We start from the raw sequence: 22,271 nt of genomic DNA on the forward strand, positions 1-22,271 counted from the left end.
GGAGACATTCCTATCTTTCAGCCACTATTATTTTATCCATTTCTGAGGGAAAAGGACATGGTACCAATTTCTCTTAAAGACTTTTGATTTGCTTATCAAAAATACTCTGAGGAATCAGGATTTGATGACCATTAAGAACTTAAAAAGTGCTGAATATGCATCCCTGCTTTCATAATCTTCATCCCTATTCTCACAGTATGACACTGTATTTGGAATATAGGGCTGGAGATACAAATTTGGAATTCCAGACCTGGAATCTAATCAACTATCTTTTAGCTTCTTGCAGATTATTGTTCAACCATAATAAAATTCACAACCACAAAGCTATTCCATAAATTGAGTTCTCAATTCAAGAAAAATGCCATTGTTACATCAAACGCCCAAGACACTTCCTAATTTCGTTTTCCAATCAATCATCGACTATATTTAACTTCTTTCATTTATTTCCCTCCTGATGTCCTAATCAAGGAATCTATAAGCTACATTACTAAATGACACAGATAGAAGAATTCAAAAGCAAGTAGAAAGAAAAGGATAAAATTCTATGTATCACAGAAGAATAAAAAAAAGATGTCTCTGATCACAGAAAGTGTTATGATAAGGGATTGGGTCATAGCTTGTGTTGTTCATTTCTTTTCTTACTTCATTGATCAGTTTTCTGAATAATTTAATTGAATAATAAAATAAAAATTCTAGGATATGGCAATCATCAAAATATATAAATGCAGAGTGAGAAAACAAATAGGTCTTTCTCATAAGTGGATCCATATATCAAAAAAGAATTGTAGTTATAGTATGTGTTATCACTAAATCTGGTTAACTAGAAGAGGAAGAAGATGTTTCCTTTAGGACCAGAATGTGGCTACTCATAGAAAGATTCCTGTTCCCTCTTTAGAGAAGACTGTTCTGAGCCATATCCAGAGCCAAAGCCTGAGCCCTGTTGCCTGGAGCTGGAGGACTGCTGGAAATTGGAACTATGCTCTTGACTAATGCCTATCTTGCCATGTGGACCAGATCTGTGACCCCTGTTGCTTGATTACTGACCTGAATCTGATCCGTACTGGCCAGAGGTAGAGGACTGACTGGAGTCAGACCCAGCCCCACACCCTGAGCTATATTTCCCAGAGTTAGAAGACTGATGGGAGCTGGTACTATGTCCTTGACCTTGATAAGTTCTGGATTGCTCACTTGAGTTGGATCTATGTCTTCTCTGAGAGGAGGATTGACCTGAGCCTGAACCATGTCTCCCTGAACTGGAATGACCTGATCTTGAGCCCTGTTGCTTAGAGCCTGAAGACTGACCTGATCCATATTCAGAGTCAGATTCAGAGCCATAGTGTGAGCCTGAGCCAGAATCTGAGTGTGAGCCATGTTGTCCAGAGCTGGAAGACTGCTGAGAACTGGAATTATGCCCTTGTCCTACAGAAATGCCTCTCTTGGGGTGTGAGTCAGATCCATGTCCTCTGTTGCTTGATGATTGACCTGTTCCTGACCCATATTGGCCAGAGGTAGAGGACTGACTAGAGCCAGAGCCATCATTCCCTGAGCTAGAAGACCGATGGGAACTGGAACTATGTCCTTGACCTTGATGGGTTCTGGATTGCTCACTTGAGTTGGATCTATGTCTTCTCTGAGAGGAGGATTGACCTGAGCCTGAACCATGTCTCCCAGAACTGGAATGACCTGATCTAGAGCCCTGTTGATTAGAATTCAAAGACTGACCTGATCCATATTCAGAGTCAGATTCAGAGCCAGAATGTGAGCCTGAGCCAGAATCTGAGTGTGATCCATGTTGGCTAGAGCTGGAAGACTGCTGAGAACTGGAACTATGCCCTTGACCTACAGGAATGCCTATCTTGGGGTGTGAACCAGATCCATGTCCTCTGTTGCTTGATGATTGACCTGTTCCTGACCCATATTGGCCAGAGGTAGAGGACTGACTAGAGCCAGAGCCATCATTCCCTGAGCTAGAAGACCGATGGGAACTGGAACTATGTCCTTGACCTTGATAGGTTCCAGATTGCTCACCTGAGTTGAACCTATGTCTTCTCTGAGAGGAGGATTGACCTGAGCCTGAACCATGTCTCCCTGAACTGGAATGACCTGATCTTGAGCCCTGTTGCTTAGAACCTGAAGACTGACCTGATCCATATTCAGAGTCAGATTCAGAGCCAGAGTGTGAGCCTGAGCCAGAATCTGAGTGTGAGCCATGTTGTCCAGAGCTGGAAGACTGCTGAGAACTGGAATTATGCCCTTGTCCTACAGAAATGCCTCTCTTGGGGTGTGAGTCAGATCCATGTCCTCTGTTGCTTGATGATTGACCTGTTCCTGACCCATATTGGCCAGAGGTAGAGGACTGACTAGAGCCAGAGCCATCATTCCTTGAGCTAGAAGACCAATGGGAACTGGAACTATGTCCTTGACCTTGATGGGTTCCGGATTGCTCACTTGAGTTGGATCTATGTCTTCTCTGAGAGGAGGATTGACCTGAGCCTGAACCATGTCTCCCAGAACTGGAATGACCTGATCTAGAGCCCTGTTGATTAGAATTCGAAGACTGACCTGATCCATATTCAGAGTCAGATTCAGAGCCAGAATGTGAGCCTGAGCCAGAATCTGAGTGTGATCCATGTTGGCTAGAGCTGGAAGACTGCTGAGAACTGGAACTATGCCCTTGACCTACAGGAATGCCTATCTTGGGGTGTGAACCAGATCCATGTCCTCTGTTGCTTGATGATTGACCTGTTCCTGACCCATATTGGCCAGAGGTAGAGGACTGACTAGAACCGGAGTCAACATTCCCTGAGCTAGAAGACTGATGGGAACTGGAACTACGTCCTTGACCTTGATAGGTTCCAGATTGCTCACCTGAGTTGAACCTATGTCTTCTCTGAGAGGAGGATTGACCTGAGCCTGAACCATGTCTCCCTGAACTGGAATGACCTGATCTTGAACCCTGTTGCTTAGAGCCTGAAGACTGACCTGATCCATATTCAGAGCCAGATTCAGAGCCAGAGTGTGAGCCTGAGCCAGAATCTGAGTGTGAGCCATGTTGGCCAGAGCTGGAAGACGGCTGAGAACTAGAACTATGCACTTGACCTTGATAGGTTATGGATTGTTCACTTGAGTTGGATCTATGTATTCTCTGAGAGGAGGATTGACCTGAGCCTGAATCATGTCTCCCAGAACTGGAATGACTTGATCTTGAGCCCTGTTGGTTAGAGCCTGAAGACTGACCTGATCCATATTCAGAGCCATAGTGTGAGCCTGAGCCAGAATCTGAGTGTGAGCCATGTTGTCCAGAGCTGGAAGACTGCTGAGAACTGGAACTATGCCCTTGTCCTACAGAAATGCCTCTCTTGGGGTGTGAATCAGATCCATGTCCTCTGTTGCTTGATGATTGACCTGTTCCTGACCCATATTGGCCAGAGGTAGAGGACTGACTAGAGCCAGAGCCATCATTCCCTGAGCTAGAAGACCAATAGGAGCTGGAACTATGTCCTTGACCTTGATGGGTTCTGGATTGCTCACTTGAGTTGGATCTATGTCTTCTCTGAGAAGAGGATTGACCTGAGCCTGAACCATGTCTCCCAGAACTGGAATGGCCTGATCTTGAGCCCTGTTGGTTAGAACTTGAAGACTCACCTGATCCATATTCAGAGCCATAGTGTGAGCCTGAGCCAGAATCTGAGTGTGAGCCATGTTGTCCAGAGCTGGAAGACTGCTGCGAACTGGAACTATGCCCTTGACCTTGATGGGTTCTGGATTGCTCACTTGAGTTGGATCTATGTCTTCTCTGAGAGGAGGATTGACCTGAGCCTGAACCATGTCTCCCAGAACTGGAATGGCCTGATCTTGAGCCCTGTTGGTTAGAGCCTGAAGACTGACCTGATCCATATTCAGAGTCAGATTCAGAGCCAGAGTGTGAGCCTGAGCCAGAATCTGAGTGTGAGCCATGTTGTCCAGAGCTGGAAGACTGCTGAGAACTGGAATTATGCCCTTGTCCTACAGAAATGCCTCTCTTGGGGTGTGAGTCAGATCCATGTCCTCTGTTGCTTGATGATTGACCTGTTCCTGACCCATATTGGCCAGAGGTAGAGGACTGACTAGAGCCAGAGCCATCATTCCCTGAGCTAGAAGACCAATAGGAGCTGGAACTATGTCCTTGACCTTGATGGGTTCTGGATTGCTCACTTGAGTTGGATCTATGTCTTCTCTGAGAAGAGGATTGACCTGAGCCTGAACCATGTCTCCCAGAACTGGAATGGCCTGATCTTGAGCCCTGTTGGTTAGAACTTGAAGACTCACCTGATCCATATTCAGAGCCATAGTGTGAGCCTGAGCCAGAATCTGAGTGTGAGCCATGTTGTCCAGAGCTGGAAGACTGCTGCGAACTGGAACTATGCCCTTGACCTTGATGGGTTCTGGATTGCTCACTTGAGTTGGATCTATGTCTTCTCTGAGAGGAGGATTGACCTGAGCCTGAACCATGTCTCCCAGAACTGGAATGGCCTGATCTTGAGCCCTGTTGGTTAGAACTTGAAGACTCACCTGATCCATATTCAGAGCCATAGTGTGAGCCTGAGCCAGAATCTGAGTGTGAGCCATGTTGTCCAGAGCTGGAAGACTGCTGCGAACTGGAACTATGCCCTTGACCTTGATGGGTTCTGGATTGCTCACTTGAGTTGGATCTATGTCTTCTCTGAGAGGAGGATTGACCTGAGCCTGAACCATGTCTCCCAGAACTGGAATGGCCTGATCTTGAGCCCTGTTGGTTAGAGCCTGAAGACTGACCTGATCCATATTCAGAGTCAGATTCAGAGCCAGAGTGTGAGCCTGAGCCAGAATCTGAGTGTGAGCCATGTTGTCCAGAGCTGGAAGACTGCTGAGAACTGGAATTATGCCCTTGTCCTACAGAAATGCCTCTCTTGGGGTGTGAGTCAGATCCATGTCCTCTGTTGCTTGATGATTGACCTGTTCCTGACCCATATTGGCCAGAGGTAGAGGACTGACTAGAGCCAGAGCCATCATTCCCTGAGCTAGAAGACCAATAGGAGCTGGAACTATGTCCTTGACCTTGATGGGTTCTGGATTGCTCACTTGAGTTGGATCTATGTCTTCTCTGAGAAGAGGATTGACCTGAGCCTGAACCATGTCTCCCAGAACTGGAATGGCCTGATCTTGAGCCCTGTTGGTTAGAACTTGAAGACTCACCTGATCCATATTCAGAGCCATAGTGTGAGCCTGAGCCAGAATCTGAGTGTGAGCCATGTTGTCCAGAGCTGGAAGACTGCTGCGAACTGGAACTATGCCCTTGACCTTGATGGGTTCTGGATTGCTCACTTGAGTTGGATCTATGTCTTCTCTGAGAGGAGGATTGACCTGAGCCTGAACCATGTCTCCCAGAACTGGAATGGCCTGATCTTGAGCCCTGTTGGTTAGAACTTGAAGATTGACCTGATCCATATTCAGAGTCAGATTCAGAGCCAGAATGTGAGCCTGAGCCAGAATCTGAGTGTGATCCATGTTGTCCAGAGCTGGAAGACTGCTGAGAACTGGAACTATGCCCTTGACCTACAGGAATGCCTATCTTGGGGTGTGAACCAGATCCATGTCCCCTTCTGGCAGATGACTGACCTGAACCTGACTCGTATTGACCAGAGACAGAGGACTGCCTGGAGTCAGACCCTGAGCCAGAGGCAGAGTTGTATTTCCCTGTACTTGAGGACTGAAGGCTTCTGAAACTTTCTCCTTGTCCTTCAAAAGTCACTGATGGGACCTTTTCTCCAGATTCATTTTCTTGCTTCTTAAATCCATCTTCTTGACTCCTTTTGGATTTACATCTCTTCCTACTCTCTTGATTTACATTTTCAGAGTTAGTTTCATATTCTTCTCCCACATGTACTCTGGATGGGCTTGTTTTTGAATTATGTCTTCTTCCTTCCTGTTTGCTTGAGCTGGATGCATGTTTATCTTTACTGCTCTTTTCTGAATTTTTTGAATTTGACCCATGATTTCCTTTCTTTGAGTCCTTCTGCTGTGAGTTTGAGAAAGAACCTTCCTTCTCTCTCCCACCCAAGCCAGACTTATGCCCGACTTTCTGTGTTTCCTGTGATTGCCCAGTTATGGACTTCCTATGTTCTTTTTCAGTTTTCCAACTTGAATTATTGGAATCTGATTTCCCTTTCTGTTGTTGTTCTTCTTCTTCCTCTTCCTCTTCTTCCCTTTTAGTCTGATCCTCATGGTGACCGTGGCAGTACTCCGTCTTGAAGGCTTTGTTGAATGCCATTGTCAGCTTGAATATCATCAATAAAAACTCAGTAAAATCTATTTTCTTGTTACGATCTTGATCCATATTAAGCATGAAGACATCCACAGTATCAGCATCTTCTGGATTCTGCACAAGAACAAGATGCAAAAAAGAGGCCATGAATTTGAAATACATCTCCACTAATTGAAGGAGTGTTGTTCAGTGGTGCATATTGATGCACCTAGGCAGACTCCAATCAGTCCCTGATACCCTGCCCTTTTTCTGTTCTTTGTCACCGGACAGAGGGGTCATATTTAGGAAACAAATAGCATTAGATATTTTTGGGTAAGAGGCTGAGTGAATATAAGACAGCTGGTGACTTTGGAGTTATAATGAATATTATAGAAACAGTGGCCAAATTTGTTATCAACCTCTGGGAATCACCAGTCATCAAATGTGATTGGGTTTCCTTTTCATCTTTGTTTCTTATGCCCTCTGAAAACCCCTAAATGCCTTTCTTTCTTTCTTTCTTTTTTTTCCTTCCTTCCTTCCTTCCTTCCTTCCTTCCTTCCTTCCTTCCTTCCTTCCTTCCTTCCTTCCTTCCTTCCTTTCTTTCTTTCTTTCTTTCTCTTCCTTCCTTCCTTCCTTCCTTCCTTCCTTCCTTCCTTCCTTCCTTCCTTCCTTCCTTCCTTCCTTCCTTCCTTCCTTCCTTCCTTCCTCAATCATAGTTAAGTGACTTGGCCAGGGTCACACAGCTAGTAAGTGTCTGAAGTGATTTGAATTCATGTTCTCCTGACTTCAGGCCTGTGCTTTATCTACTATACTACCTAGTTGTCTCAGAACCCATGATTTCAATGAACAGGCAATTTCCAAATGAGGAACTTTCAACTCTACCAATTCAGGATAGAAACTTTTTAGCCATACATAGTCTTAGAGAGTTATCTTTAGTACTTAGAGGTTAAATGACTTGTCCAGGGACACACAGCCTATATGTGTTAGTGGGCAGCTGAGTAGAGATCTTTTTGAGTTCAAAGCCAGTTCATTATCCACTACATCACTAAACATCAGATATTATTCTTGCTGTGTTAGATTCTAGAATGCCCTTTATAGGACTCAGATGGAATGTGGATTATTGAATCTTTTACTTCCTACTTGTTAGAAACAAATGGTAGCTAGGATTTTGTACAGGTCTTTAGGGATTGCAAGGTACTATGTATGCACTCATGTTGATCCTTACAATAACTCTTTAAAGTAGATGCTACTGTTTTTCACATTTTACAGATGAAGAAACTGAGGCTGAAACATGTTAAGTGCCTTGTTCAGGGTTATACAATTAAGAAGAATTCGAATTAGGATTTTACCTCAGTTCTTTCTCCCTCCCAGTGCAGTTTGGTAGAACAGTGGATAGAGGACTGGCCCTCTTGTGTGTAGTACCTGAGTTCAAATCTGACTTCAGGCACTTACTAGCTATGTGCCCCTAGGCAAGTATTTAATTTTGATTACCTTTTTGAGTTCCTCATCTGTAAAATGAGCGGGGAAAAAAAATGACAAACCACTCCAGTGTCCAAGATAACTCCCAAATGGAGTCACTAAGCTGTAGGCACTACTAGAAAACCATTGAATAATAACGTTCTCCCTCCTGTTCTCTATTCACTATGGTTGAATATGACAAATGACCAAAAAACCACCAGCTCCCACCTGCCTCCTGTCACAGCCCACTAGATGTAACAGAAAGCTTTTACCTTCAGAATACACTTCAGCTCTTTTTCCAGAAATTCCTTCAACGCGCTTTGGCTCATTGTGTCACACTCCTCGTCTTGGCCACAATATTGGTAGAAAACATCCAGGATGGTGGAGATGCTTGTCAGGAGATGGGACATCTTGGTACACAAGTTAAATGATCTAGAGGGAGAAAAATGTGACCCCCTCTATCAATTCTTTTATTCCTTTAAGAGGCTTTAGTAGTGATTAACTGGAGAAATGTTTTTGAATTTACTTCCTAGGTCATCTGTTTCATCTTGAAACAGTCTCATAGGGAAAGAAGGGGTAGGGACAATTCATTCTCTTCAATGCCATGAAACACTCAGTCCTGGAGACCTTACACTCCAAGGTCCCCCAGGAAGCCAGGAAAGTAGAACTGGAAGCAAACCTTAAAGGGAGGGGAAAGTAAAGCTCCCAGGTGTTCATGGATCAATAGTCAGAAATGTGCTAGAAATGACCTTAGATATTATTTTGTTCCCCACCCTCACTTTACTGAGAAAGAGAGACTCAGACAGTTCAAATGACGTGTAATGGAAGGGGGCAGATGAAAGGGAAGGGAAAAGGAATAATCATTTATAAAATACCTACTATGTATCAAGCACTGTGCTAAGCTCTCTACAAATGTCTTCACGTCAAACCTGAGAGGTAAATTTATTATAATATATAATATATTATATAACAATACATAATATAGTATTATATATAAAACTTATTCTAATCCTCATTTTATAGATGAGGAAACTGAGGCAGACAGTGCTTAAGTGACTTGCCCAGGGTCACACAGCTAGTAAGCGTCTGACTTCAAATTTGAACTCAGTTCTTTCTGACTCTACTTGGAGTGCTCTGTGCTACCATGGTGTCACCTAACTGCCTGAGATCACACAGCTACTAAGGGGAAGATCTATAATCTGAACCCTGTTCTTCTGGCTCCACTGCAGAGTTCCTGTTCCAATCACCCCAATCCTCAGATTTACCCCTGGAAAAACACTAGATACCTGCAGTTTTAGCAAGACAGACTCCCCACTTACCTAGTTTACCAAAGGAACAAACAGGATGGAGATGGAAGCAACTTGCTGGGCACTGACTGAGATGCTGGGCTTTTTATACTGAGCTTAATTTTCCATCTCAGGATGGTGACACCCTTTCTGTGGTTTGATCTGATTCATTCTCAACCAAACCCAGTGCCACCTCTTCCTCCACCCCTGTCATCAGGGGCATTAGCTAAGCCAACTGCTTCTTACCTACTCATCTGTGATTACATTAGGAGCTTCCCAATTTGGCCCAGTATCAGCTCCCACTTATCAGTGCGTTAGGACATTTTACATAAAGATCTCGGTGGGGATCATAAGTTTTCTGGAGGTAGGGGCTATAGGACTGCAAGGTTACAGATTTCAGAGTCTAACCACATAGTTTTCCAAATGAATAAATGATCTGAATATGTAAAAAAAACCATTTATCAGCTCTCACCATGTGCCAAGCATGCGCTTGTTACACAAATACAACAGCAAAGCAGCACCTATCCTATGTTAGCTTCTAGTCAAGCAAGAGGGAAGAATACATAAAAGGGAATTGTAGCCAGGAAAGAGTGTTCGATCTGAGGAGACAAAGGGATGCCAAGTGGAACCACAGGAGAATTTATTGATCTGCAGAAAACTGGGTGCAGAAAGGAAGAGAAAGCACATGATGAATGATGGATATCAATAAGAATCCTGGGGTGGTTTTTGCCGTGGGATATAAAGCATGGTTTGGTCTCATTTGGGGGCAGGTTAGATATAGCCAATATCCTTTTGCTATGATGGTGTTAATTTTTTTTATAGACAATGGTCTATAGTTTCTCGAGTTATGATGGCTGATCCTGCTCCATGTCCTTACTGTGATCACTCCCTGCCCAAGTTATTCTGTCTCTGGTTCTGTTTCTCCTACCATTTTGGATTCTGGGTCCTATGCATAGCCTTTTCCAGGATGAGATGAAGTCTTGGGAGGTACAACCCTTGTTAGAGAGAATACACTCTCTCATGATACCATTCCACTCATATGAAATTCATTATAAAGCATCTGTTCTTTGTAACAGATACATCACCCTTCCCTCCATCCCCACCTCTCTGATATGGTAGTGTTTTCTTACCCTTCTTAGATGAGTCTTGATTCCTAATCCTTCCATCCCTTTCCTCCATTGATTTTATGTTACTTTCTTGAGTGTCCTCTTTTGTTAAGAGACCCCAAATATTACTCTTCTTTCTTGACTCACATAGGACCGGGTGAGGATACATTTCCCAGATCCCTTTTTCTTGTTTTCTTTTCCCATATATATGACTTTCCTTTTTGTAATCCTTTCCATAAAAGATATTGACTCATTTATAAGGAATGACTAATCATTTACTTCTCTCTTTTCCCCTTTTCTTGATTATATAAGTTCCTCCTGAAAGTTTTAGTCCCTTTTTGATCCTTAGTGATAAGTTTTGAAAAAACTATGAGTTTTTTTTTTAAAACAACAATAGGCTATAAACATGAGAGACTTTATTTCACTGATTAGATTTTTTATATTTGTCCCTATTTACTATTCTCACTTTTTTTGGAGTATTTTTAAGACAATGGCTTTACTCACCTCCATTTAAACTAAAAACAAACAAACAAACAAACCCATGAAGTTAACAACAAAGATGATGGATATTTTCATATCCATTCTAGGAAATGTGATAAATGATTAATTAGATCATTATTTTATTCCAATCAGTATTAATCTGTTTGATATGATTTCATAGGGATAGTGATTCTAAGTTCTTCACATTAGGCCCAAGAGCTGTGAACTGCAGATTGCAAATTCACTTGCTTAATCATAGGCAGCTAACTAGAAGACTTCCACCCTTGTTTTTGCCTTGTTATGGTGACCTAGCCCAGAGTGGCAGAGGTGACTCAATGACATGGGAAGTCTCCCCCTCCCCCCAGTCATTTTTGTTGCCCCTCTATCCCTCATCATCCTTCCATTGCCTAACATGGGGAGATGGTCATGAGCACCAATAAATGACCCTATTTGCTGACCTGTGGCCTGCCTTTATTCCAGTACACTGGCGCATCTAGATGTTTTGACATCTGTTTATCAGCCCAGCCCAGGAGTGTGCTATTTGGCTAGGTAGGCCCACCTGAAAGGTCAAGACACATCTGTCAAGATCTGATCATTGACTCATTTGTCAACCAATGGGAATTTACATTTTATGTAGACTCTCCTAGAGGGTGAAGGGCAAGATCTATCAGCCAAGGAGATTCTTTTTTTAAAAAAATTTTTTTTTTATTTTTCATTTTATTTTTAATTTATTGACTGAAACCAGCTTTTTCATAATGTAGTACAACCAAAAAGATGATTGTACATGAAACTGCAAATTTACCATGTGCAACTTGCTATTCCTTTCAAATATACAACAAACTTATCATGTAAATTTGTCAACCAATGAGAATCTGTATTTTTAGTTTGCTTCATCTATCTGGGTATCAAGCACTATAAATCTAAGGCCCTAGAGGATGGCGGCATCTCAGATTATAGGAAAGATCTGAGGTCCACTTCATTGGAGGGGGCTATAGACCCTTTAATAAAGTTCTATTGGTTTGGAGCTCTGTCTCAGTTTCTTTTATTCTAGCTTGGACAATTTTGGACCACAGATTATGGCAACCCCAAATGGAATAGCAATGTGTGGACCCTCACATCTTCAGGTTGGCACCTCCAAGGGAACCAAAAAGGAAGGGCACACTTGGATGAACTTTTGCTGAAGGCTCCCCACAGACATTGGCCCTGGAACGTTGGACTCCTTTCACCATTCACACCCATATTCTCGCAGCCTGAGGTAAATCTCTTCAAGAGAGGCAAGTCTGACTTAGTTTACAACTTAAAATTCTTTCTCTTAAAGGAAAATTCCACAACTGGGCTAAGAGAGACTGTTTACATTTATAAACTCAAGCATTTAAATGAATTCTATTTTTATGAAAACTATATGGTTTATAAATTTAACTTTTTAAACATAGGTTACTGTATTTCCCCCTCCATTTTTCTTACTTTTATTTTGTTAAATGCATAAGACTAGGGAGATGCAACAGTGAAAAAGTTAATTTCTCTTTTTTTTTAGCCTGAAACTAGAAGAACTTCTCTTTGGCAGAATCAAAACAGGTTTTTTTCCTTTTAAAATTTTTTTTATTTTTTATTTATTTATTTTTCTTTTTAGGTTTTTGCCTTTTAAAGAATAGTTTTCAACAATAAGGAATAATTAAATCATTTTTGTCATTAGTAGAGCAATCTCTTAGACTAATTGAGGGAGAATGTGAGCAGTGGTTCACAACAAAGTGAGGAACCTGTCTTGAGTACCCTACCATCCATCTTTACACCTAACTTTGTTCTCTACCTCTCGTTTATTCATAAACTGTTTGCCTATCCATAAGACTGATAAGTAATATGTTTCATGTTCTAATTTTCTTGCAAAATCTCTCTTCATTTCTAGGTCATGTATCCATTCTGACCTTATCTTGATCAATGGTGTGAGATATGGGTCTATGCTTCTGCCATATTGCTTTCCAGTTTTCCCAACAATTTTTAGCAAATAACGAATTGTTATCACCAAATCTTAAGTCTTTACATCTGTCAAATGCAAGGTTACTATAGTCATTTGCTGCTATAGATTGTATGTCTACTCTGTTCCCTTGATCTACCTTTCTATTTCTTAGCTAGTACTAGATGGTTTTGATAATTACTGCCTTATAATTTAAGATCTGGTACTGCTAAACCTCTTTCCTTTGCTCCCTCCTTACCCTGTCCATTATTTCCCTTCATATTCTTGACTTTTTGTTTTTCCAAATGAATTTTATTACTTTTTCTAAATCAGTAATTTTTTAAAATTTAATTGGGATGGTGTTGAACATATAAACTGGGTAAAATTGTCTTTTTTATTATATCAACCCTGCCTGCCTATGAACAATTAGTATTTCTCCAATTATTTAAATCTGATTTTTTTTTTATAAAAAGCTTTTGAAAAATAATTTTGTTTATATAGTTCTTGGGTTTGCTTTGGCAGGGGTCCTCCCAGGTATTTTATATTGTCTAAAGTTATTTCATATAAGGGTATTTTTTTTTTTGCCATCTCTTCTTGCAGAGTTTTGTTAGTGATATATAAGGTACTGTTACTTTGCTAAAATAATTAATTGTTTTACTTTAACTTTTTATTTGAGTCTTTGGGATTTTCCAAATGTATCATCATATTGTCTGCAAAAAGATTTTTTTATTACTTTTCCCCCTATTCTGATTCCTTCTATTTCTTTTTCTTCTCTTATTGCTATAATTAGGATTTGCAACAGAATATTAAATAATATTGGTGACAGTGGGCATCCTTTTTTCACACCTGATCTTACTGGGAAGGCTTCTAGTTTATCCCCAATTACAAATAATACTTGCTGATGGTTTTAGATGAATACTTTTTGTCAATTTTTAGAAAAAATCCATTTATACCCATACTTTCAAGTGTTTTTTTCTTAATAATAATGAACATTGAACTTTATCAAAAGCTTTTCTTACATCTATTGATATGATCATGTATTTTTTACTTTTGTTATTGATAATTACATCAATTATATAGTTATATTAATAGCTTTCCTTATGTTAAAGCAGGTCTACATTCCTGGTATAAATCTCACTTGATCATAATGTATAATATTTGTAATATATTGTAATCTTTTAGCTAGCAGTTTATTTGGATTTTTGCATCTCTATTCGTTAATGAAATTAGCCTATATATTCTCTTTCTGTTTTTACTCTTCCTGGTTTAGGGATCAGTATTACCTTTGTTTCAAAAAAAAGGAATTTGGTAGTATCCCTTCTTTACCTATTATTCCAAATAATTTTTAAATATTGGAATTGGTTGATCTTTCAACGTTTGATAGCATTCACTTGTAAATCCATCTGGTCCTAGTGCTTTGCTTTTAGGAGGCTTATTTTTGGCCTGCTTAATTTCCTTTTCTAAAATAGATCTGTTTAGACATTCTATTTCTTCTGCTAATCTAGACAATTTATATTTTTGTAAATATTCTTCTACTTCACTTAAAATTTTAAATTTATTGGCAGATAATAGGGCAAAATAACTCCTTGTAATTGCTTTAATTTCATCTTCATTAATGGTATATTTACCTTTTTAATACTAATGACTTGGCTTTTGTTCTTTTTAAAATCAAATTAACCAATTGTTTATCTATTTTGTTTTCGTATAAAAACAACTCCCAGTTTTATTTATTAATTCGATGTGTTTTTTACTCTCAATTTTAGTAATCTCATCTTTAAATTTTAGGATTTCTAATTTAGTATTTAACTGGGGATTTTTAATTTGTTCTTTTGCTAGTCTTTAAAAATTGCATACCCAATTCATTATTCTGCTCTTTCTCTATTTTATTGATATAAGCATTTAGAGATATAAAATTTCCTTTAATCACTGCTTTTGCTGTATCCCATAGATTTTGATATGTTGTCTCCTTATTGTCATTCTTCTTAATGAAATTATTGTTTCTATGATTTGTTCTTTAACCCACTCATTCTTCAAGATAAACTTGTTTAATCTCCAATTAGTTTTTAATCTGTTTCCCCAATGCCTTATTAGTATAATTTTATTGCATTGTGATTTGAAAAGGATACTTTTAATATTTCTGCTTTTAACTGTAATATTTTTATATACTAGCATATGGTCGATCTTTGTAAAGATACCATGAACCAATGGGAAAAAAATGTGTATTCCTTTCTATTTCCACTCAGTTATCTCCAGATATCTATCATATCAAGTTTATTTAAAATTCTATTCACTTTCTCAACTTCTTTCTTATTTATTTTTGGGTTAGATTTGTCAGTTCTGAGAGGGGAAGATTAAAGTTCCCTGCTATTATAGTATTATTATCTGTCTCCACCTGTAATTCACTTAACCTTTCTTTTAAAAATTTAGATGCTATAGTATTTGTTGCATATAGATCAAATATTGATTTTGCTTCATTATCTATGATGCTTTTTTATCAAAATGTAATTAACATGTTTAGCTCTTTTAATTAAATAGATTTTAACCAAACTTTGAGATTGTAATAGCTACCCCTGCCTTTTTTTTGTATCAGTTGATGCATTAATAAATTTGACTCCAATCCTCTATTTTAACTCGGCGTGTGTCTCTCACTCTTAAAAGTGTTTCTTATAAACAACATATTGTTGGACTGATTTCTAATCCATTCTGCTATCTGTTTCTGTTTTATGGGTGAGTTCATCCTGTTCACATTCAAAGTTATAACTAGTATTAGTAAATTTCCCTCCATCTTATTTTTACTCACTATTTTCCTTCTCAGCCTCTCTTTTTACCCTATCCCTGTTGCCTTAACTTTTCTCCTTACTCTTTTATTCCTTATTGTACCCACCCCTTTAAAATTCCCTCCCTTGTTTTCTTTCTCTGTCCTCCTAATCTTATTCTATACACCCTCTTAAAGTCCCTCTCTCATCCTATCCCCCAGTTTTCTCATCTTTCTAGAAGTTCAGAAGACTTCCATACTTATTCAGATGTACCCTTTGTTTCCTTTTCAACCCAGATGAGAATGTTTTCTGCATTACCGTTCCCTCCACCCTCATCTTTTTCTCTGTATTAATTCTTCCTTTCAATGTTTCCTTCCATGTTTTTATGAGATAATTGCTTTTTACCTTCTCCTACCCAATTTTTTTTAGTATCACCTTATCATGCACAATTCAGCTGCAACTTTTCTTTCAAACTGCCTTAGTAATGATAACAGCTTTAAGAATATTGATAACATGGGGCAGCTAGGTGATGCAGTGGGTAGAGTACTGAACCTGGAGTTAGGAGGACTTGATTTCCAATGCCTCCTCAAATGCTAGATATGTGACCCTGGTCAAGTCACTCAACCCTGTTTGCCTAAGTTCCCTCATCTGTAAAATGAGCTAGAGAAGGAAATAGCAAACTCCTCCAGTAGCTTTGCCAAGAAAATCCCAAATGGGCTGTCAAAGAGTCTGACATGACTAATCAAGTAAAAAAAAAATCTAGTCCTAAATCTACTGGGGGGAATGAGAGGGAGGAAGTGGGAAAAAGTCTACGATATCTGGAAGTGATTGTCAAGTGCTGAAAAGAAATAAAATAATTCAATTAAAAAAGAATATTGATAACATTTTCATATATCATAAGTAAACAGTTTAACCTTTATCAATGCCTTTTAATTAGTCTTTAATGATTTCCTTATGTTTTTTTCTGGATTTTTTTATATTGAATTTTCCATTGAGTTCTAGTCTTTTTGTTACAAATACCAGAAAGTCTTTTAGTTCATCAGATTTCCATTTTTTTCCCATTCAGAATTATATTAAACTTTGCTGGTTGAGTTGATGCAATCTCACCTCCATTTCTCCTCAAAATATAATGTTTTGAGTCCTATGATCTTTTAGTGGAGAAGTTGCTAGGTCTTGTGAAATCCTGATTGTTTTTTCTGCAGTATTTAAGTTTTTTTTCTTGCTGCTTATGATGTTTTCTCTTAAAGCAGGGGAATTTTGAAACTTGGCTATGACATTTCTGTGAGTTTTCTTCTTAGGATCTCTTTCAGATAGGGATCATTGGATTATTTCTATTTCTACTTTGCCTTTTTGTTCTATAACTTCAGGAAAATTTTCTTAACAATTTCTTGTAATATTGTATTCAGATTCTTTTTTTGATCATAACTTTCACATAGCTTGACAATTCTTATATTGTCTTCTTGATCTATTCTCCAGTTCAATTGTTTTTCTAATGAGATGCTTCAGATTCTCTTCTGTTTTTTTCTAGTTTTATTATACCTTGGTGTCTTATAATGCCATTTGATTCCACTTCCGTGATTCTAGTTTTCAAGGCGTTATTTTCTTTCTTAAGATTTTGTATATTCTTTTTTAATTGGTTTACTTTCTTTTCATAATTTTCTTGAATTGGTTTTCCCCCTAATTTTTCCTTCTCATTTGATTTTTGAATTCCTTTTTATTTTCTTCCTTATGATTTTGTATCTTTTTATCCAGTTGGTTAACTTCCTTTTCATAATTTCCTTGAATTGCTTTTTTTCCCTAATTTTTCCCATTTTTTTCTTATTTGATTTTAAAAATTCCTTTTTAAGTTTTTCTAAGATTTCTTTTTGGACTTGTGACACTTTGGTGTTACTCTAGATTAGGAGTGGGTGTTTTTTTTTTTTTTGAACCTGCTATCTTTCTCTTAATATGAACTCAGATCTTCTTTTACACCTAAGTAGCTATCAATGGTTGGGTTCTTTTTCCTCCGCTTACTCATTTTTATTTTAAATTTGTCTTATTTTAAGCAGCTTAGTATTATTATTATCAAGTTTTAATCTTGAGTTGTGGGTACTGTTACCCTAGGCCTCAAATCCTTCTTACTATTATTTTCTGAATTCTGTCTGCAGCTCAACCTTAGGGACTCCACTCTTCCTTCCCTAAGATCCAGCTACACTGTTCCAACAAGATTCTTGCTCCCTGTGGTATTACACTCATTGAGCATGTGCTTGCTCCTCCTTGCCCAAAGCCAGAGTTGTGGGGGATCACATCTAGTCAGCACCACTAGACCCGACTTATAGAAATAGCATGGGGTCATTCAATCTTCCTCCACTTAATATCTGCTGTTTTTTATATGAAAGTTTGTGAAGTGAAATTTCTTGAGACCTAGTCTGCTTCCCACAGAGCTTGCTGTTTGTTGGTTCAGTGGAGTTGGCCCTGGGGATGTTTGCACTTTACTCAGATCAAACTTCAGTCACTGGAGTATTCTCTGAGGTTTTCTCAAGATATCACAGGAGGACCTTGGCACTGCCCCTTTATTTTTGCTGCTTTGTGCTCATTTCATGATGATTTTCTGTCTGTTTCTGAAAGAAATCAGGGGAGTTCTGAAATTTCTGACCAACTCTGCCATTTTCCCAGAATGCACTTTTGATGAAGTAATACATATTAGTATGTAATACTATAGTGGGGGGTCATTTTGAATTATCCTTTGAACCACAAATAATGGAGACCATAATATTCTTTCATTATGTTAATAAGATAATAATATCATCATAAGGGTGATTTAATGAGAAATTTGACACAATTTACAGTTTACACAATTTGACACAATTTACAAAATTGAATTGGGAACTTTACATACAAAAAAGTAATTTGAAACATCTATTTAATAACATTGAGAAGGACTCAGACTTATTTTCCAGTTCAGGCCCTTGTGACGTAACAGTTGAAAGTTCTCTGAAATTTCAGGAGAATTATGTGTTCCTAATATAACGATTCTTCTTGTAGCTATATCTTATTGGATTTTGTGTTTGGAACCTGAGAAGCAGATTGAGAAGGAAGAAATCCCTTTAGAGCTGATCTAAGAAAGAACATGGCTTATCCCCAAAATGTACAATTATAAAAGCAGGATGAAAGAACTTCACAATGTGAGATTCCAGTACAATAGAGATCCTTGAATATTTTTCATTTACACCAAAGATATATGATTCATAGCAACTGAATTTACCCAAATCTATAATTATTGAAACTTCCTGTTAGACCTTATGGAACTGTAATTGATATTACAATGAATCTGATTGCAAATATGATCACCAAGAACTGCTTACTGAGCCAATGATCTATGAGGCCAGCAGGAAATAAGAATGACATCTGCAAACTACTTCAGGTGGAGTTTTGTCTCAAGGAAAGATGGGGAGAGTGGATTTTAGCATGGACTGAGGTAGGATGCTCCTGACCTGATTTCCTCAGTGTGACCTTTCCTCTTGAATGCAGAATTTTCCCACTTGGCTAAAATTCAAAATCTATTTGTATCATTTTGTCAGTACAATTAGCTATCTATTGGATTCTTACCTGAAACTGACCTTAAGTTAGGGAAGAATTTTTTTCCTCCTACTGTAACTATGACTTTTGGGACATGGTTCCAAATTGCTTGCTAGAATCACTCGATGAATCTAGATCTCCACCAAAAGTGCATTCATGTGCCTCTTGACAAAGTCAGTCCCCTCAGCATTTGTCATTTTCCCTCTTTTTGGGTCATATTTTCAAATCTGGTAAGTATGAGATGGAGCTTTAGAGTTACTTTAATTATTGTTTGCTTAATTATATGTGAGTTGGGACTTTTAAAAAATGTGGCTATTTTTTGGGGTGATAGTTTCTTTTGGGCTGAAAATTGCTTGCTCATATCCTTTGACCATTGATCTATTTGAAGAGGGGAAGAAGGGAATAGTCATTTATAAAGTGTCTCCTATGTGCCAGGCAGTGAGCTAATCACTTTACAAATATCTCATCTGATTCTGATGTTACTGCAAGGTATATGCTGCTGTTATCCCCATTTTACCAGTGAGAAAACTGGTGAAAACAGAGATTAAGTGTTATGTCCAAGGTCACACAGTAAGCATCTGAGGGCAAATTTGAACTTAGATTTTCTTGACTCCAGGCCAATGCACCACCTTGCCCCCAACATATAACTACCATTTATGTAGAAATGCAACAGATATCTTGCTTTTTCTTGCTGTTGACATTTCATTTATCATTATAATTGAGCTCAGCTTTGCTTCCCACAGTTGGACAGAACCAAAACCTTCTGAGTATTGTTGGTAGGAAGCAGAGAAGACACAAACAGTAAGATATGATAACCAATTGTTTATTGTCAATTATAATGAAATTCAAATTTCAAAATTCACCAAATGTCCTATAGTAATGAAGGGTCAATAATCTTGATTTCGGTAACAATCAATTATGAGTTATTCAATAATAATATATATTTCTCCTTGCCTTCTTATAGATAACCTTCTCCTCAGTTGAAAGTCTGATGAAAGGAAGAATTGGTCTCAAGTAAGAGGTTAAGGAATTATTCCCTATATTTCATTCTAGGCTGGAAAAGATTCAGAATGAGCATCCTTTAATGTTGTTTGAGCCCATATTTATGCTCCTTGGATCAAAAAAGGGAGACATTCTTATCTTTCAATCACTATTATTTTATCCACTTCTGAGGGAGAAGGACATGGTGCCAATTCATCTTAAAGACTGTTGATTTGCCTATCAAAGATGCTCTAAGGAATCAGGGTTTGGTGACCATTAAGAACTTAAAAGCTGAAGATGCATTCTTGCTTTGATGGTCAATACCAATTTTCCCATGGCATGGCACAGATCTGGAGCTTGGTGCTGGAAATACAAATGCGGTTTTCAGGACTTGGAATCTAGTAAACTATTACTTAGCTCATGAGGGATTATTGATTAATTATACTATAAACTCATAACCACAAAGGACTTCCATAAACTGAGCTCTCAAATGAGGAAAACCTCATAAGTATGTCAACCATTCAAGACATTTCCTAATGTAATTCCTCAAACAAATAGAGAAAATAATTAGATCTTTTCATTTGTTCCCCAGACAACATCCTAATCAAGGAATCTATAAACTATGTCACTAAATGGTATAGGAGAAAGAAACCAAAAGCAAATAAGAAGAAAGAAATATAATTTTATGTTGAATGGAAGAATGATTTAAAAAAAGCTCAGAGTACAGAAGGAAATATTATGATAAAGATCTAGTGATATTAATTTAATTTCTTCTTCCTTGGTCAGTCTTTGAAACTGAAAAATATCTTCAAAAGCCTAGGATATAGTAAGTGTCAAAAATACAAGAAAGAAAAAGTAGAAAAATGAATAAATGCTTTCTCACAATTGGATCAAAAGGTCAAAAATAACTGTAAAAAGCTTATTAATACAAAGGCTGCTTATGCAGAAGAGGAAGAATATGGATCCTTTAGAATTAAAATGTGTGTGAATATTTGTAAGAATGTTGCTGTTGATTTAGAGAAGATTGGTCAGAGCTAGATGATTTTCTGGAGCCAGAACCAGAGTCAGAGCCAGAGGCAGAAGCTTTGTGAGAGCTTGAGCCATGTTTGAGCCATATTCAGAGCCTGAAGTGGAACTAGTGTCTGAACCTGAACAGGAGTCAAATTCAGAGCTATATTGGTCAGAGGTGGAGGAATTTTGGGAGCTGGTACTATACCCTTGTCTACCACGACTGCTTGACATACCACCTGAAGATGGTCCTTGTCCATTGCTGCTAGATGACTGACCTGATCCTGACCCATATTGGCCAGAGGAATATGATTACCTGGAGTCAGAGTCAGAGATTTTGTGTTATCCTGAGCCATAGTTTTCCCAGAATGAGAGCCTGAGGTAGAACCAGAATCTGAATCTGAACAGGTGCCAGAGCCAGAGCCATATTGGTCAGAGCTAGATGATATCCTGGAGCCAGAGCCAGAACCTGCACCATATTGGTGAGAGCTGGAAGACTGCTGGGAACTGGAACTCTTCCTGGGTCTACCATGACTGCTTGACCTGCCACCAGAACTTGATCCATGTCCCTTGCTGCTGGATGACTTCTGGATCCTGACCCATATTGGCCAGAATTAGTTGACTGCTTTGAGTTAGAGTCAGAGCCTTTGCCATATTGGCTGGAACTGGAAGATCTATGTCCCTTGCTGCCAGATGACCAACCTTATCCTGAGTTATATTGGGCAGAGCTAGATGATTTCCTGGAGCCAGAGCCACGCTCAGAGCCAAAGCGTTTCTGTGAACCTGAACCATAATCTGACCTAGAGTGAGAGCCTGAAGTGGAACCAGAGTTTGAATCTGAATAGAAGCCATAGTCAGAGCCATATTGGCCATAACTTGAAGACTGCCTGGAGGCAGAGCCAGAGCCTGCACCATAATGACCAGAGTTGGAGGAATTTGGGGAAGTGGAGTCATTCTGTTGTCTACCACAACTACTTGATCTGCCACCTGAACATGACCTTTGTCCCTTGCTGCTAGATGACTGCCCCGATCCTGACCCATATTGTCCAGAAGCAGAACCAGAGTCTGAATCTGAACAGGAGTCAGAACCAGAGTCATATTGGCAAGAGCTTATAGTCTGCCTGAAGCCAGAGCCCGAAACTGAGCCATATTGGTCAGAACCAGAAGATAGCTGGAAACTCTTCCCTTGTCTACCACAACTGCTCAACCTGCCACCAGAATTAGATTCATGTCCCTTGCTGTTGGATGACTGTCTGAATTTTGACTGATATTGGCCAGAGCTAGTCGACTGCCTAGAGGTAGAGAGAGAGCCTTTGCTGTATTGGCAGGAGCTGGATGACCGTTTGGAACTGGAACTGTTTGTTCCCTTGTCTACCATAACTGCGTGACCTTCCACTTGAAGATGATCCCTGTCCTTTGCTGCCA

At 39.0% G+C, this 22,271-nt stretch overlaps 1 protein-coding gene across 1 annotated transcript in view; it reads right to left on the bottom strand.

Annotated features, from left to right (window-relative positions):
• The window catches only part of LOC140522997 (uncharacterized), a 32,744-nt gene extending 24,592 nt beyond the window's left edge, over positions 1-8,152 (bottom strand). Inside the window, exons 1-2 of the mRNA XM_072638109.1 lie at positions 7,993-8,152; positions 1,040-6,397 (exon numbers count right to left, since the gene is read on the bottom strand). Of these exons, the coding sequence (XP_072494210.1) occupies positions 1,040-6,397; positions 7,993-8,130 (5,496 nt within the window). The 5' untranslated portion in view covers positions 8,131-8,152. The remainder of the gene's footprint in view (positions 1-1,039; positions 6,398-7,992) is intronic.
• Positions 8,153-22,271: the final 14,119 nt, after the last annotated feature.

This window comes from Notamacropus eugenii, chromosome 2, assembly GCF_028372415.1.
Source record: "Notamacropus eugenii isolate mMacEug1 chromosome 2, mMacEug1.pri_v2, whole genome shotgun sequence".
Taxonomy (NCBI): Eukaryota; Metazoa; Chordata; class Mammalia; order Diprotodontia; family Macropodidae; genus Notamacropus; species Notamacropus eugenii.